The 17,984-nt window shown below is 43.8% G+C and overlaps 1 protein-coding gene across 4 annotated transcripts in view; it reads left to right on the forward strand.

The window, feature by feature from the left end:
* LOC147692932 (inter-alpha-trypsin inhibitor heavy chain H4-like) overlaps positions 1 to 17,984 on the forward strand; it is a 563,260-nt gene that overhangs the window by 236,400 nt on the left and 308,876 nt on the right. For all 4 annotated transcript variants that reach the window (XM_086939190.1, XM_086939191.1, XM_086939192.1 and 1 more), the window contains exon 15: positions 8,597 to 8,623. In XM_086939190.1, coding sequence (XP_086795316.1) covers positions 8,597 to 8,623 — 27 coding nt within the window. The remainder of the gene's footprint in view (positions 1 to 8,596; positions 8,624 to 17,984) is intronic.

Below are 17,984 nucleotides of genomic sequence, written 5' to 3' on the forward strand. Positions count from 1 at the left end.
GGACGGCCCGGGACCAGGGTTCGATTCCCGGCGCGGCAGCTTTCTGGACCAGGGTCAGCGGACTCGATAATTCTCTCGCCTCGGTGCCCACTCTGATCAGCGATCACACTCGGTAACTCTGGGCACTAGCTTGCCTCATCTTCACTAACGGCCCCACCAGACTGCCGGGGATGCCTGGTCTCACCCTGGAGATACCCATTAAGGGACCATCTCTCAGGGAAGCCAGGAAGGGTTTCGCAGCGATCGAAGCGCCTTGGGATCCTCCGGGTAAGTAGTGCGCTATATAAATGCCTATACATTTACACATACATGTGGTCGGTGGCTATTCTGTGTAGCTAGGCAGTGTGCTTTTGTTCATAGGCCTGCATCTGTTCTTTGTTGTGGCTTTGCATCCTTTCTTGTTTATTTTATATTTTATTTACATTTTTTCTATTTTTTCAATTTTTAATTTTTTTTATTTTGTTTTTACATTTTCCCACCATCCTGCCATAGGCACACACAGTGCTAATTGTTTAAGTATTATTATTCAGTTTACCCCTGGGCTCCCTTCCTGTCATAGGTGAAGAACACACACCAGTATTCGTTTTTTAATGATTATTCCATTTCCCTTTAGATCCCCTACCTGCAACAGGTGCACAACATACATCAGCATTGATTTGTTAAGGATTATTCCATTTCACCCTGGACCCCCTGACTGCCATTGGTGCACAACACACATCAGCATTCATTTTTTAAGGATTATTCCTTTTCTCCAGGACCCCCTTGCCTGTCATATATGCACACCAGCATTGATTTTTTAAACATCATACAATTTCCCCACACCTCCCTGACTGTCACAGGTGCCTCCCTTCGATGCACACAAAGCAAACCGTTACATCTGTATGTTGTTATCCTGATTGGAAATTAAATATTATGTTCTGGTGGTGTGGTTTGACTTTGAAATGCACTGTTGGTGTTCATTATGTAGGATAATAATGATAACTTAAGTAGCCACCCTAAAATATCTTGTCAGTACTAATTCAAACTGCAGCAAACTGAAGCAATGCCATGTTTCACTAAATCTTTTTCTTGCTTGTTTGCTTTTAGTTGCACAAGAGACATCACCCACAGTAATGCAAGACCGTCATTTGAGTGATCCAATCTCTTCTGCTTGTACCACTGCCAACTGACAGCCTCCAGAGGCCACAAAAAAAGTGCTGCCAAGAAAGTGGCCAGTGTTGAGAAGAAGCAGATTTCCACCACTGGTGTGCCAGCCAGAACCTTTTTTGGCAAACTTTGACCTGCTGCACCGGCCTCCGGGGAGCAAGCTGGGAGCAGCACTCCAGCATCCATGGCAACACCCCAACCTAAGCCCAAGGCCATGTCTCTCAGCAAGGCAGCCACTGCCATCATGTCTATACTGATGAGCAGTGTCTTCAAACTGGATTTGTCTCTTTCAATCATTGCAGAAAAGTGGACAACAGCTAAAGCCAACAATGGATCTTACTGAAATAGGAACAGAACAGGAGGTTGAGCTTCCTGCTGAGCAAGAACCTCCTCTTTTACAACAATTGGCTTCCAGATATCCAGAAAGAAAAAAGAAGGGTACACCACCATGCAAGATGCGGCTCAGGAGAGGAAAGTTCCTGAAAGCCTTACAAATATGGGAGGGGATGAGGATGATAAGCCAGTTATTATGGAAACTGTCCCAGAGGAGACTGAAATTATCCCTTCTAGTACTTATACTGCTCTGAGGGATGTGGCACTGCCACCACTGCTAGCAGCAGTTTCCATATTTATAATTCAAAGAGACCTGCATCCATTACAAGCTCAGTAGAAGTATGCACTTCAGAGAGCCCACCTCCAGTTCTTCAGGCATTGACATTGCCACCAGTGATCCACTGAAAAGGTCCACCTCCCCAGTTTGAGACTTCTTTACGGTTAGCAAGCAGGACAAAATTGCAATATGCTCCATTTCCTTTCCTAGTGTTTTTTGAGGTAAGCTTGGTACACACTATGGTACTGGAAGCCTAGCGACCTATTTGAAAAAACATCACATACTCTGCTGGGAGCTGCACCTCAATTAACGTTCTGCAGATTGTGGTGATGAAGGTGCTGTGAGAGGGGAATCATCTCCAGAGCCTCCAATCAGAGTGGGAGGTGTAGGTGATGAGGAAGAACAGGGTGACCTCTTTATGAAAGCAGGCTAGTCCCAAGCAGTGCACCAGTATCACATGCCTCGGAAACTTTGCATTGGTCCCAAAAGTCAGATGGAGACACCACAGTAACAGCATACAATGATTGCCCCAAGATGCACATTAAGTCTACCACTTCCAGGTCCTCTCCAGAAATCACCTGCGTCAATAGCACCACAAATGAAAAACCCAGGTTGCTATTACAAGCATGTTTAGGCAGGGGAAGTCCTATGAATGCAACCACCCAAAGGCACGTTTGTACAACTGTAAGCTGGCTAAAATGTTAGTGCTGGACCTCCTCCCTTTTTCTTTTGTGGAAAGAGTTTGTGGTGATTATCTGCCCAAAATGGAAGGTTCCCAGCAGGACTTTACTTTGCCAGCGTGGTTGTTCCAGCACTCCATCACTATGTGCTATAATTGGTTGGAAAGGCTTTGCAGCGTAGTGCTGTTCAGAATATCCACCTGACAGCGGACATGTGGACCAGTTGTCAAGCCAATGTATCACTGCACACTGGATCTCTTTTGTGGGGGGTTTGCAACACATAGTTTCTGTTTTTATCGCTGTAGGTGCTTTTAGGGGGGTTAGGCAGCATGCACCAGAAGCCATGTTTGCCAAGGACAAAATCCCATGAAGATTCAAATGTCTTACAAGTCTTTAACATGAAGATGTTTAGATGGTTGCAATTCAGAGGTTTCAGAATTGGATTTGTTGCCACAGACAATGGCAGTAATATAGTTAAGGCAATGGCAGATTGTGGCTATTTTAGGATCCTGTGTTTGGTACATTGCATCACCATCATTGTGCAGGACTTTCTCAAAAATGGAGACCTAGTCAGCAACGTACTGACTATCTGCAGAATAATCTGCACTCATTTTAGCCATCTTCTGAAACCAGGAAGCATTTAAGGATCATTCAGCTTCCTAATAGAGTACAAGTTAAAGCCCTCATACAGGAGGTGCCAAGATGTTGGAACTCAACCTATTACATGTTGCAACATCTGTTTGAGCAGTACAAACTGATCAATGAGTATGTAGTTCAAAGAGTAGCAAATGCATTGGAATGGACAAATGGAAAATAGCCAAATGCCTGAAAACGAGGCTATTTCCTTTTGAGTTTTTCACACGGGAGGTCAGCAAGGAGGACATTACTATGGACCACATGTTTCTGCTGTTGCATCTGTCAAACATGTCTAACAGTTTCTGAGCTGTGGGTGATGAAAAAGAAGAAGTGTATAGATTGGCTCAGAGTTTATCCTTCACTGGGCTAAGAGGCTACAAGGTGTGAAGTTAGCAGCCGCACTGACGCTGCCATGCTCTCTTTTGCCCTGCTCTACCATGGTGCTGGGTGGTAAAAAAAAAAAGAAGAAATAGAATGAAGAAAGGAAAAACTAAGACTTGAAGGCAAAACCAAAAAAGGTACGAAAAGGCACAAAAAACTACTAAAAAACAAACACAAATTTTAAATACACAAACAAAAAAACCACGCACTGATACAATAAAGAAAAATGAAGGGTGGATGAGACATATAGGAAAGAATTGAAAAGCTTAAGAGTGGATTAAAAAATAGGCCCCAGCACAGAACAGAAAACAAAAAGGCCACACCCATGTGAACCATGTAGTGCCCTTTGCATGCAGTTCCCAGCGTGAGAACGTGCTGTGCACAGGCACAATATCGAGTATTAAGGGGTCGATTACGATCCCGGACGGACTTGAGTCCGTCCGCGACCCCAGAGTATGAGGGAACGTCCGCATGGGCTGCGGCGTTCCCTCATGTGCGATTAGGATGTGACCGCCACCCTGGCGGTCACATCCTGGATATTTAACATTGCGGCGGGTGCTGCTTCAAGCAGCACCCGCCGCAATGTTAAAAGTGCATGTGTAACATTTACATGCACAAAGCGGCAGGCACCGCGCGGTGCCTGCCGCATTGTGCATGTAAATGCTGGGGGGTACCATAGGTACCCCCCATGTGCACCCCCCACCCACCAACACCCTGGGGGCCAGCAACGGGCCCCCCAAATCAAAAGTACACATGCTTTTCCACGGCGGAAAAACCGCCGCGGAAAAGCATGTTTTCAAATGCTTCCTAATTTGGCCGGCGGTGTCTGATAGACACTGCCAGCCAAATAAGAGCTTTTCCGCCGCGGTTGTAATCCGACCGCGGCAGAAAAGCAGCGGACAGAATCCAAGACCCACTAGCCATCGTAATGCGGCGGTGGGTTTTTGGTGAGTCCGCAGAGGATTTTCCGACTCCGCCCGGCCGGAGGTGGCTTCCGCCGGCCCGGAGGAGGCGGAAAATCCTCCACCCTAATCGGCCCCTAAATGTCAACATACACAAATAACGAGTTTGAAATATTGTGATGCAGAAATAGCGACAGCTAGGATATTGTGGTCAAGAATATCGACTTGGAGGTAAGAAATATCGTTTTTGAAAATATTGAAGTCATTAATATTGTTTGCAAAAATATAGTTGCTTAAAATATCGATGTTTTAATTAGTGTTATGTATTTTAAAAGTATGTGATCTATTTTTTTGTGTAAGTATTGCTTTTGTTTTTAAATACATGTGTTACATTTTTAGTAGTTTTAAGTTTATTTTAATTACATTTTGCATTTTGTAGTTCTGTAATGGGTTGTGGGTTTATAGAGGAATAGGGTGGGAAGAATTTTAATTATAGTAAATTAATTAATATTTTTTACTTATTAGTATTATTTAATTTAGATTTTACAGTGTTAATTGTGGGAATTGATTTGTTATGAATTAATTATTAATTGGTTGTTAATTATTATTAATTATTTAATTGGCAATTATGTTAATTGTATCATTTTTTAGGAACGAGTTGTGGGTTTAGGGGAATAGGGTGGGAAGTAATTTAATTGTAATACATTTATTAATATTTTGTGTTTATTAATATTTATTTAATTTGCATTGTATAGTGTTTATTGTGGGAATTAATTTATAATTATTATTTTAATAATTGGTTGTTAATTATTGTTAATTAATTCATTGGTAATTATGTTAATTGTTTCATTTTTTTAGGAATTGTTTGTGGGTTTATAGGGGAAAAGGGTGGGATCTAATGTAATTCTAATAAATCTATTATTATTGTTATTTATTAATATTTATTTAATTTATATTTTATAGTGTTACTTGTGGGAATTCATTTATTATTAATTGCTTGGTAATTTTTAAATAATTTGTTATTGGTAATTTATTGTGTTATTTCTTTTAGGAGCAGGTGGTAGGGTTTATAGTGGAATAGGGTGGCAAGTAATTTATTTGTAAATAATTAATAATTATTTTTTAATTAATGCTAAATAATTAATAACAATTTAAATATGGCAATTTTGTAATTAATTTTAGATGTGTGTTGTGGGGTTTATAGTCGTAAAGGATGGGAAGTAAAATCTTTTAAATTAATTAATAGGTTGTTAACTGATATTCATTTATCAATGTGAAATTAGTTATGGAAATTGTGTCATGATTTTTAGGTGTAGGTTGTGGTGTTTATTGGGTTAGAGGGTGGAGAGTAATTTATTATTAATTAATTCATAATTAGTTGATCATCAATATTAATTCCTCAATTCATAAATATTTATGGTAATTGTTTATTTTTTATTTCTTGTGTGGGTTTTGGTTTTATAGGGGTAACGTTTGTAGAGCAAATTAATTTGTATTTGTTTTACTTTGTTTTTTAATTATGTGTATTTCTTTAATTGACAACTAATTATGTTAATTATGGAGGTACATTTTTAAATTTTGACATCGATATTTATGACAGGATATTTGTGTATGGGGATATTTTGGGTATCGATATTCTATCAGTGAACTGAGAACGAGCGTCATGCTACTGAATATCAAAACCAGCATAAACTGGTGTGTCAAGCAAGTCCACCCATCTGCAGAATTTCGCAGAATCTCACTGAGTTTTTGGAGCGCTCTGCAGAATTCCACGTAGCAGTGCTCAGGCCTACTTCTGTCTATGCCTTTGAAAATCCATCCATCTTTCAAAAATCTTGCTTGGGTTCACACTTCTCATGTTAGTTTACCCTTCATGGAAAGGTCCACAAATCAACACAGTTGACGCATCCAATGATGCATCCAGTGACTCATTCTCTCATTTGCATACTCCTCAACCACAGACAAACACCTACACCTGCACCCACAGACACGAAAACACAATGACACACACACAATTGTCACTCACTGAAGAATAGCTGTCAATTATTAAAAAAAGTTTGCACATAGACAGTTGAACACAGGCTCAACAAGCAGTCCCAACTTTGTCTACAGTGGCATTAATGAATAGGCCCCACAGCTAACCCATGCAATCCCCTGTGTCCCACAATTTGAGAAATATCCAGGTGTGCCAGAGTTCCTGGCTGCTGGCCTGACCTAAGGTGCAAATACGCTAGCTGTTCATTATGGAAATTAATAGAAGATTGAGGTGCAATCACATATTCCTGCCAGAATGTATCAAAAGTATCAAAAATATGTATAAATAGCCTTTCCTTTCATTTTGCATCAGGAGAGGGTCTGTGGTTGCAGTATCTGGCCCACGTTGAGACAGTACTTAAACAACCTAATCAACCACAAGCATTATTGAAAATTAGAGACCCAGAATAATGTTGGTGTGTCTTGTATGGATCTCAGTCTTTTTTCCAACTCAGAATGCGCTGTAAACTTCAAAACAATATGTCAATAAAGTCTCTTCACTTAGGAGCTGATTATGACGGCGGTGAAACCGCCACCGGTGGCAGTTTCACCGCCATCGTAAAGCACTTCCCCGCCTACCAAATTACAATGGCGGGCAGTGTGCTGGTGGGCGCAATTCTGTCCGCCAGGGATCCGCCACTGGTGGACCCACCCTGCATCAACTATATGGTGGCGAAGTCTAGCAGGCACCCTTCGCCATATTACAATGCTGCCTCCCCACCAGTCGGTGTATGGCGGTGAAACCTCCATTCACAGGCTGGCGGGATTGCATTTGGGGGCCCATAGCAGGCCCCCCTTTGTGTTGTGGGAGGTGGGTATGCACTGGGTTGTAGGTACCCCCCTACATTTCCCTGCACCAGGTGGCATGCACCACGTGGTGCCTGTCAGGTAGTGCAGGGAAATGCAAAGAAAGTATTTCTGACATTGTAGTGGATGATGCAGCCAGCGGCACCCGCCGCAATGTCAGAGATACACGATGCAAGTAACACAGTGACGGTTGCATCGTAATCTTGTCTGAAGGACTGCCGCAGTCCACAGGGACGGTCCCAAGCAGCGGCACGATGGCGAACGAATGGAATAACATCCTCCATCGTAATGACCCCCTTAGTCTTCACTGATAAAAATCTGCAATATTCAGGTCCACAGTCAGATGGTACCAACTTGTTTCACTTTTGAAAACAAGAGATACGGGTAAATTCAGTATGGCATGACTTGCATAGGTCACTTCAGATTTCCCTACCCAGAAGTCAAAACTATACCCAAAAAACTCTCTCTGAACTATACCGAAAAAATAACTTCTCTGTTTCCGCATATTGGGCCCGATTCACAGAACTAACTTAAGACAAAATCCTAAACTTACTACTTTCGGTATTCTCAGAAGTTAGGATTTTGTCTTAAGTTTGTCTCAAGACAGTCTTAAGACAGACTTAAGACAGACTTAAGACAGACTTAAGTTAGGATTTTGTCTTAAGTTTGTCTTAAGTCTGTCTTAAGTTTGTCTTAAGACAAACTTAAGTGAAATCCTACCTTCTGTGTATACCAAAAGTAGTAAGTTTAGGATTTTGTCTTAAGTTAGTTCTGTGAATCGGCCCCATTGACTGTTATATTTTGGCTTGAGATCTGCTGGAACACAGGGAAACCTGTTCACCAGGGACCAATGGTTATCCAGGATAAGGCAGTCTTCTTGGTCATTCTACCACTTTTGGTATTCCGAATATCCTGCAAACTTGACATTTGCTTAAAAATTCAGAATTTCTTCACATTTCAGTGAGGTGATATATTGGAAAATGCGGAAGTAGCAAAGTAAATACCATCTAGCATTCACAGCCTTTTCTAAATAGCCCAGGAAAGGACAGGTCAAAAAAGAAAGCATTGGAAGGGTTAGAATATGTCTTTTGGGAAATCTTTTTGGATGCAGCATTTGGGCCCACGGCCAGCCAACACATAAGTGACCTATCAACCCCAGACAATTGCGAAATCTTGGCAAGGGCAAGTGCAGGGTAGTGTAGCATGCGTGAATTCCTCTTCGTTTCCTAGCCCAGAATGTCCTGTAAGTGTGAATTTTTGGTTAAAAATTCTGAATTTCCTCATGTTTCTGTTAGGGAAAGAGCATTTCAAAGTGATACAAAAAACCCACACATTTTGTGTAAGTTGCCTCCAAACTTTTTAAAAATTAAAAGAATGTTGTTTTATGTTTTTTCCCTTAGGAACAGGAAGTAGCCGGCTCATACTTGGTAAGTCACTCTAAATCCACAGCAGTAATTCACATTGATTTGTTATTGAGCCTGAAGAGGTATTTGGTTAGATTTAAGTTAAGCATTTATTCACAGATTTTTAGGTGTGGTTAGCCCAAACCCTGGAGCACGCATCAGGAGAATTTGATTAAATGAGCTGTGTATTTCCAATACTGGCAGGTCCTTTCAGAATAGTCTTTTATAAGCATTTGTGCACAGCATTGTGTAAATTCTTGCACCCAGATCAAATTTTGTGGAGTTGGGATTAGATGGTGAAAAGGGCTGTGTAACTATTTTTTGCATGGCATTCACCTACATTGCAACATTGCAACTTTCTTCCGTCTGCTGTTACTTCGAAATAGAGGAAATTAGGAGCACATAATCCCAGGACCAGGCAAAAAGTTTGGAGTAACTATGATGTGTGGTAATTGAAAAATAACCTCACTGTTTCCACATATTTGCTGCTATACTTGGGCCTGAGATCTGCTGGAACAGGGAAACCTATTGACTAGAAACCAATGGTTATCCAGGATGATGCAATCTCCTTGGTCATTCTACCACTTTTGTTATTCCCAATATCCTGCAAACTTGACATTTGCTTAACAAATCTGAATTTCTTCACATTTCAGTGAGGGGATACATTGGAATATACGAAAATGGAAAAAGACAGAGGCAGAGCTTGGCTGACTCTAAGAGCTTGCAGCTAGTTAGGGGCGCTTCCGAGACTGCCACGGCAATCCTTAATAATCCTTGGGCTTCAAGTCTGCAAAATGTACCAGGGAGGTAGAAATAAGTAACGGCAAGCGTCAGGAACAGAAAAAGCCTGGAAAAATCAGTCCACACAGAGGTATAATGACTTTGAGCAATGCGGAGGCATACAGGCAGCGATGCATGGTGGGTGCATGCGTAAGTGAGTGCCTAACTGCCGCATCGCAGAAAGGCGTCACAGGACCTGTGCAGCTGGGTGGAGTGGGAACAATGCCGAGAAAAGTGGGTGCTGCGGGTTCCTTGCCCATACAGTACCTTGAAACGCGTGCCCCCATGGGACGGGGCTGCCGAGGTGGGAGCACTCGCCCAGGTGAGATGAGTGTGCAGAACGTGACTCCGAGTCTATGCTCCTGGAGATGAACCAATTAACCTGTGCACGGAGACATGTCAACACTTGATAAGTGCACATGAGATTTGCAGCACCCGGGGAGGCGGCGCTTTGTGATACAGGCCTACTGGAGGAGCACACCAGATTCAAACAGCAAAAAGCGCCCAGTGTGGAGAATGGCCAATAGCAGCACTTGCTGAAGACTCCGGGACATCCCAGCTAGGACCAGGAGAATACCACATTCCAACAGCACAGCACTGAGGCCACGGCTGCAGCAAAAACCTACTAGCCAGTTATGTGCTGCACTCGAGCCGAGGGATCTACAGAGGTGAGGTGCACATAGCTTGGGATGCTGCGCGAAGTGTGTGGCAATGCGGTACGAAGTGGTGTGGCATGCTGTGGCCTCATCCCGGTGCAGTGGAGTGGAGACAGCGGCATGCACTAAGTAGTGTAGCCAGTCGAGACCAAGATCCTGTGGTGCACCTTCCTGTAGCAACCAAATTGGGAGCCAGAACACACCGAAGTGTGGGGGCCACAGCATGACACGATTGCTGCACTGGGCCCAGCTGCCCATAAATGTATGAACCAGTGTACAGACAGACAGAAGCGTCCGATCTCCGGATACACCCCCTTAGATTTCAGTCATAGACACAGAGTGAGGACTTTGGCTTAGGGAAAAAATATACAGGTAAGCTGGTAAGAGACTGACACTGTGGGACACTGCTACAGGGAACAGAGTGGTACAAAAGGGGGTGGTGATGGACGGAGCATCTGAACCAATCAAACACTCACACCCAGTCAACACATCTGGGTTTAATCCATCACCGTTCTTTAGCCCACTCTGCCACCCCAGTTCAGACATGGCCATATGGATTCAAGCAAGCCTGGCTAAAGACGTCTGGAATGCCAGAAACCTGTCCTAGGAAACTTGTTTCCGGTCCAGGGAAGGCATGGCTTGGCAGTTCGGGCTGAACTGTTCCCATGAGGCACAGGGTCAGACTGATTTGCATATAGCCATGTCTAGGTCTTAATGGCTTTCCTGAAAGTCAAAAGATCATTTAATCCACGTAACTGGGACGGCAAGGCATTCCATAATTTAGCAGCCATGTAGCCGAAGGAGCGACCGCCCATCCGAGAGTGTTTCATTCGAGGGACCGCTACCAGGTGCTGGCCTTCTGACCAAAAAGATTGTCGGGGAAAATATGGGGTACATAACGAACAGAGCATCGGTGGAGTTGCAAGTTTTAGGATCTTGAACGATAGACAGGGAGCCTTAAATTGGATCCGTTTAGCCACAGGCAGCCAATGGAGCGAGGGAGGCCTACCAAGATTCTTGCTCCCACATTTAGCACCTGCTGCATTCATCCAATCTCTGCCTGGTTGGCCCCTAGCAACAAGGAACTCGCGTAGTCCAAGCAAGAGAGAATAGTAGATTGCACTATGAGCTGGCGGGTGGGAGGATCAAAGAATTTTAAAATAGGTTTGAGATTCCGTAGAATTCTAAAGCATGTGGCTGCCGTTTTGTTAGTATGAGTGCTAAAACTAAGAGAGGAGTCGATCCAGACCCCAACATTTTTTACTTCTGTTTTTGGGTCAGGAAGGTTCCCTAGGGTATTGGGCCACCATTTTTCACCCCATGCAGAAGCGTTTTTCCCCACTAATAAAACTTCCATCTTACTTGCATTAAGCTGTAAATAATTAGAGGTCATCCAGTTAGCCACAGCCATACGGCCACTCTTGAACCTGGTTGCATTCAGACCGGCGTCCTCCGTTAGGGACACCACTACTTGGGTGTCGTCAGTATATGAGACCATTGAAAGCTCCCATAGCTTAGCGACCGAAGCCAGTGGCTGTACGTAAAGATTGAATAACGTAGGGCTAAGTGCCGAGCCCTGGGGGACTCCCTGCTCAATAATTTGTTCATTGGAGAGGAACGGGGGAGTGGAAACCCAAAAGGATCTTCCTGTTACAAAGGCTCTGAACGATTCCAGAGCATGCCCCCCGACACCAGCTTCTTCCAGACGGTGAAGCAAAACCGCATGCGAGACCATGTCAAAGGCGGCACTCAGATCCAACAGGTTCAGTGCCGCCGTTTGACCCGAGTCTAGGATGATCCGCAGGTGTTCGGTCATGCTCAGGAGTGCGGTCTCAGTGCTGTGACCGGCTCGGAAGCCATGCTGTGAGGCATCCAGAGTATTATTAGAGCAAAGAAAGCTAGTAAGAATATTATTGGCATGGGCTTCTGTCATCTTGGCCGGCCAAGGGAGCAGGGAGATCGGCCTAAAACTCATAGCTAGACTACTAAACTATAGAGACCGTGATGTGGCCTTGCTCAGGTCTCGTGAGCTGGGCACACTATATTTGGAAGGGTTCGAAATATCCCTGTTCCCTGACTTTACTCAACAGTTCCAGGAGGTGCCCCAGCTATTTCTCGATGCCAGGAGGAGATTCCATGAGCTAAATATGGAGTACGGTATGAAATACCCCGTGAAACTAAGGATTAAATCGGAGGGAAAGATACACCACTTTACGGACCCCAAGTCTGCAATGCAGTACATAAAGCATAAGGAGCATGCTCCTGGTGGACGGGGCTCCCCTCGGGCCTTCCAAAACAATGTCAAAGAGGCTCAGGATTGTAAAAGCCTGCTAGGGGGGTGACTTCTACATTTTAAGTGCCGTAACCTTTGAGATATAGTAAACCTATATGTTAATTAAGTGGTGTGTGCTCCAACTTACACAGGCTGCAATGGCAGGTCTGTAGTTCCATTTTGCCAGGCCTCTCATGGGTGGCATAATACATTCTTCAGCTCATGAGAGCCCTCTGGGGTACCCATGCCCTAGGTACATGGGTACCATATACTAGGGGCTTGCAAGGGTTGCCCCAGTATACAATCTGGAGTGTACCTAAGCACATAACATAACTGTTTAGCAGGATCCAGGGCAGACTAGTCAAAAGCAGTATCACATTTAGCAAAAACTGGGGGTAACCTTAAGAAGTAGATCCTACTTTCCTACAAGCACTGTATTCCACCGCCTCTGCACGTAGCTGATGAAGTTAGCCTGGGCAAAAAAACAGCCCAGAGTGCGTTGAGATTTACCCACGTTGCATTAAGAGTTGGGAGGCCTAATGCACCTGACTTGGAAATGTACTATAGAACCGCACAGAGAACACATAAGCACTATTGGATCCATGGCCCACGGGACACGCCACACCTATATCTAGAGAGAGATGCAACTGCTCCAATATCCTTGCTGCACATTCTTTTCCGCACCCCAGCTAGGCAACACGGTTAATTTAACTCCCTTGCTACCACAATATAGCCATGGTGTGCATTACTGAACAGGCAAGAAGGCGCACTACTACACTCCCCACATGTTCCAATACAATGGTGCTGTTGGTTCCCGATTGGTCAAGAAGGAGGGGCAAGGCAGGCACTGCGGACTCTAGGGATAACTACACTATGAGACTTTTTCACTGACGGGGCAGTAAGCAGCTGGTAAACGATACAGGAAAAATACCCGACATGAAGACAATAGTTAAATACTAATACCACAGAGCCAGGCACACTTTACAAGAGTTTCTAGGGGAGGATATGTTTGAGCCCGAAACTATGGATACCCTCTAAACGCTGATACAGACAAAAACACAATTCAAACTCATCCCAAAATGTTATACTGGTGCGCAGGAGGCCTGCAAGCCAGCCATTCTGAAGGTAAAGATGGATTAGCAGAAGGACATAGGCGGACCTATTAGTGACAAGGACTGGAAATACTGCTTCCCCAAGACTAAAACCATATCCCTCAATGGGCTCCACAGGCTCATACATTTCAAATTCTTACCTAGGATTTATTACACCCCAGAGTGACAGTGGAGATATGGACTGAGGGAGGATTTGAATTACTGGAGATGCAGGGAGAAATAAGTGGGGCTCAAACATACAGCCTGGCACTGCCCAGGAATATACAAATACTGGTGCAAGATATTTAAGGACTTGGGAGCAATAACGGGCAAAGAACTAGAGCCTGAACCTAAGGTTGAATTACTAGGACATGACCCAGGTATCCAGAAAACTGTCTGACCTTTAATCACTATCGGCCTATTGCTAGCTGAAAAGCGGGTGGTTATGAGGTGGGGAAAGGGCCCGACTGCGAAATTAGAAGAGTGGCACACAGCCATGCTCTACTGTAACACACAAACAGACGTATTCAATGAGTTACTCCTTACAAAAAGCTGACCAAAAAACTGCTGGGGCCTATACCAAACATACCTAGTAAACAAGGAGACAGGAGAGGAGAACAGCAAGACAAACCAGACATAGTGCAACATGGGAAAAAATATGTATACTGATCTGTATAAGCAGTGAGCATAGGGGCGCCCCTCTGCGAGTGCCCCGCCCTAAGTGTACAAAGACCGCCAAGTAGTAACAAGACAGAGTCAACACTGTCAATGTACTGTACCTGCAATGGCATACCCTAATACGTGTAACCCATTGTTCCAGATATACCGACTGGGCATTTACTGCGGTTGTATGATTGAAAAGCCAAGCATCAAAGTCAAATGATATGTTTTGGTACTGGACTAGTTATGTGCTGTAATTAATGTTTCAATAAATACAATATATCTTTTTTTTAAATGACAAAAGACATGCCACCCAGCATTCTCATACTTTTCTAAATAGCCCAGGAAGGGAAAGGCCACACAGGTAAGCATTGGAAGGCCTAGAATGTGTCTTTTGAGAAATCTTATTTGTGGATGCAGCATTTGGGTAGAATGGATTTAGGCCCAGATCTCTGTACTGGGGTGAATGTATGACATTGTTCTGCATTCTGTCCATCAATTGTTGTTTTTGCATTTGTCACCCCGAGTGGGATGGGTATGCTCAGACGTGAATCCCATGCTCTCCACACCACTGGAGTCAAGCTATCCTGTCTGAAGACGGCTGATAGCCAGAAACCGGTCCTAGGATGCTTGATTCCGGTCCAGGAAAGACATTGCTTGGCAGTTCGGGCTGGACTGTTCCCATGAGGCACAGGGTCAAGGCTGATTTGCATATGGCTATGTCTGAACTGGGGTGGTGTGGAGTGCAAAAAAACGATGGATTTAGGCCCAGATCTCTGTACTGGGGTGAATGTATGACATTGTTCTGCATTCTGTCCATCAATTGTTGTTTTTGCATTTGTCACCCCGAGTGGGATTTGTATGCTCAGACGTGAGTCCCATGCTCTCCACACCACTGGAGTCAAGCTATCCTGGCTGAAGACGGCTGATAGCCAGAAACCGGCCCTAGGATACTTGATTCCGGTACAGGAAAGACATGGCTAGGCAGTTCGGGCTGGACTGTTCCCATGAGGCACAGGGTCAAGGCTGATTTGCATATGGCCATGTCTGAACTGGGGTGGTGTAGAGTGCAAAAAATACGATGGATTTAGGCCCAGATCTCTGTACTGGGATGAATGTATGACATTGTTCTGCATTCTGTCCATCAATTGTTCTTTTTGCATTTGGGCAGAACGCCAGCCAGCACACGAGTGACCTATCAACCCCAGACAATTGTGAACTCTTAGCAGAAACGCACGGGCAAGTGCAGGGTAGTGTGGCATGTGTGAATCCCTCTTCGTTTCCTTGCCCAGAAGGCCCTGTAAATGTGATTTTTTTGTTAAACATTCTGAATTTCTTCACAAGTCAAGTCAAGTCAAGCAAGCATTATTCGACAATTGTCATAAAAGCATAAAATTCATCTCACAAGTTTAAAAAACATGGAATTCATGATATCTAAAATACAATTCATCGCAATTATTTAAAAGGACATAAAATACATAATCATAATAGTTATAATACACTATATACAAAAGATTACCATGAAAGGACGTATGGCCTAGTTACCCCTTCATCACATTGCTCCTAATAGCCCAGGACCATCCTAAGAACTTTGCCACTGCAATATATACAGGAGGATTAGCGCATGTGCGAATAATTCTAGAAGCTACAGCGCCACTCCTGGTCCCCAATAATTTACACATCGGGCACAACCAAGTTCTGCGTGGAGCAGAGTACGCAGGACACTCAAATAGCATATGGCTCATTGATTCCAAGGTGGCCGGGCAACAGGGACATGAAGCATTTCCACCATTTTACCACCTAGATGTGAATGCTCTAACAGGTAAACTACCAATTCTTAGTTGGAAGTAGAGCTTTCTATCTAGTGGCTTTGCTATGTCATCTCAGAAAGTTTCTAAAATAATCTCATCTTTGAAATCCAGGAAGACCCCTGTGAGTGAAAGTGGAGCAGTAGTTCTAAAAGCCTTCGAAGCTACCATCCCCCAGTACATACCCTTTAGAACCTTTTTTGATGGGAACCTAGCATTGAGTGCATCTTCCCATAATTCCGGCAATCCTAACTCAGTAAGAGTCCTACCAATACCAGATAGCCATTTAATTTTGTGAAAGGTATAGTTTTTGATTATGTCCAAAAGTCCTGCGGCAAATATTCCTAGTTCGGGAGTTGACCATGAGTGCCTCCAGTATAATAGTGGTCGCAAGTTAGAAATAAGTTCAATTCGTCTCATACCCAAGTCATAAAAAACAGGACACATAGGGGTACTTTGGGGTAAATTAACAAGATTGCGTAGAAACCTATTTTCCGACGCAGTCATCTTACTCAGGTTCTCGAATCCCCAGATATCTATGCCATAAAGGGATGAGCTAACCACCTTTGTATTATAATCGCATAGAGCAGGAGCCACTGGCTTTGTTCGTGACTTAACATGCTCTTTGCTCAATGCCCCAGCCAGTTGGCGATGCTTAAGCGTAGCCAAATCTGTCTGCTGGTTCCATCGCAAATCATGCTGGATACTAACACCCAGGTAGCTAAACGCCTTAACTTGCTCGAGGGGTAATTCATTCATAAATATATTGCCCTTATATCATTTATACTGATTAAAATACATGAATTTAGATTTTAAGACATTTACTTCCTGCCCTCGGTTAGTGCAGCAATCTTCAAAAATGCCTAGTGCTTTTTGCAATCCACTTGGGGTCTTGGAAATAATTAGGCAATCGTCAGCAAACATTAAAATAGGTACTTTCGCACCTGCTAGAATCAGGGCATCAACATTAGCTTCAGTCAGTACTTTGGCCTTGTCATTAATATGAAGTGAAAACAAGGTTGGGGCTAGCACACAGCCTTGTCGTACCCCTCTTTCTACTGGGAATTGGCTGGTAACACTTCCAGGAGGACCCCATCTGATTTGGGAAAAATTATGCTCATGGAGTTTCAGAATTAGTGAAAGAAGGGCAGAAGGCATACCCATATCTTTTAAAATGAACCACAAGTTCGAGCGTGGAACAAGATCGAAAGCTGCCCTTAAGTCAATAAAGGCAGTATATAAACTACCCCCACCCAGTTGGACAGTCTTCCAATAGAGCATTGCAAAATGTAGTACTTGGTCGACCGTACTAATACAGGCTCTAAATCCTGCTTGGAGGTGTGATAAGATGTTCCATTCACGCTCCCATTCCTGCACTTTATTTAAAACCAGTCTACCAAAGATCTTTTGCATGGTATCGATCAGACTGATTGGGCGGTAATTACCAGGGAGTGACTTGTCCCCCTTCTTGAAAACTGGTATAATTTCCGCTCCATTCCATGATTCGGGTATGGGTGCTCCTTTTGCTACAATGTTAGCCAACAAGAGTATATACCTCCCCCAAGAGTCTCTATCGTGCAAAAAAGTATCTGCTGGAACGCCATCTATGCCTGGCGCCCTCCCAGTTACTAAAGATTCTAAGGCACATTCTACATCCCTAATATTAAATGCATCTACCAAGAAGGGAGTATGTATAACCTCTGGTCTAGAATTTATATATAGTTCCATGCTTTTTGCGTACTGGGGCTTAAAATAGGCCACCCACTCGTCTTGGGCTACCCAGTTTTGTGGCTTTTCAGGCTGGCCCTCACATCCCCATTTAAGTATATTCCAGAAGCATTTAGAATTCTTTGCAGCACTAGCTTTCTTGAGCTCTTGCCACCTCTTCTCGTCCCAAGCACGCTTTGATTTGGATATTATACATTTGTAGGCTGCCCTAGCGAAGCATACAGTCTCGCCAGATCCAGATTTTATAGCCTGGCCCAGATCATGGCGTGCATTTCTACATTTCTTGGAATACCAACGTGGCAAGTGGTTAGTTTGGGCCTTGTTTGCCTTGCACGGTCAAACAAACAAACCTTTTAATTGATTAAAAAATGTTTCGTGTATCTTGGTACC

Source organism: Lissotriton vulgaris, chromosome 9 (genome assembly GCF_964263255.1).
Source record: "Lissotriton vulgaris chromosome 9, aLisVul1.2, whole genome shotgun sequence".
NCBI lineage: Eukaryota > Metazoa > Chordata > Amphibia > Caudata > Salamandridae > Lissotriton > Lissotriton vulgaris.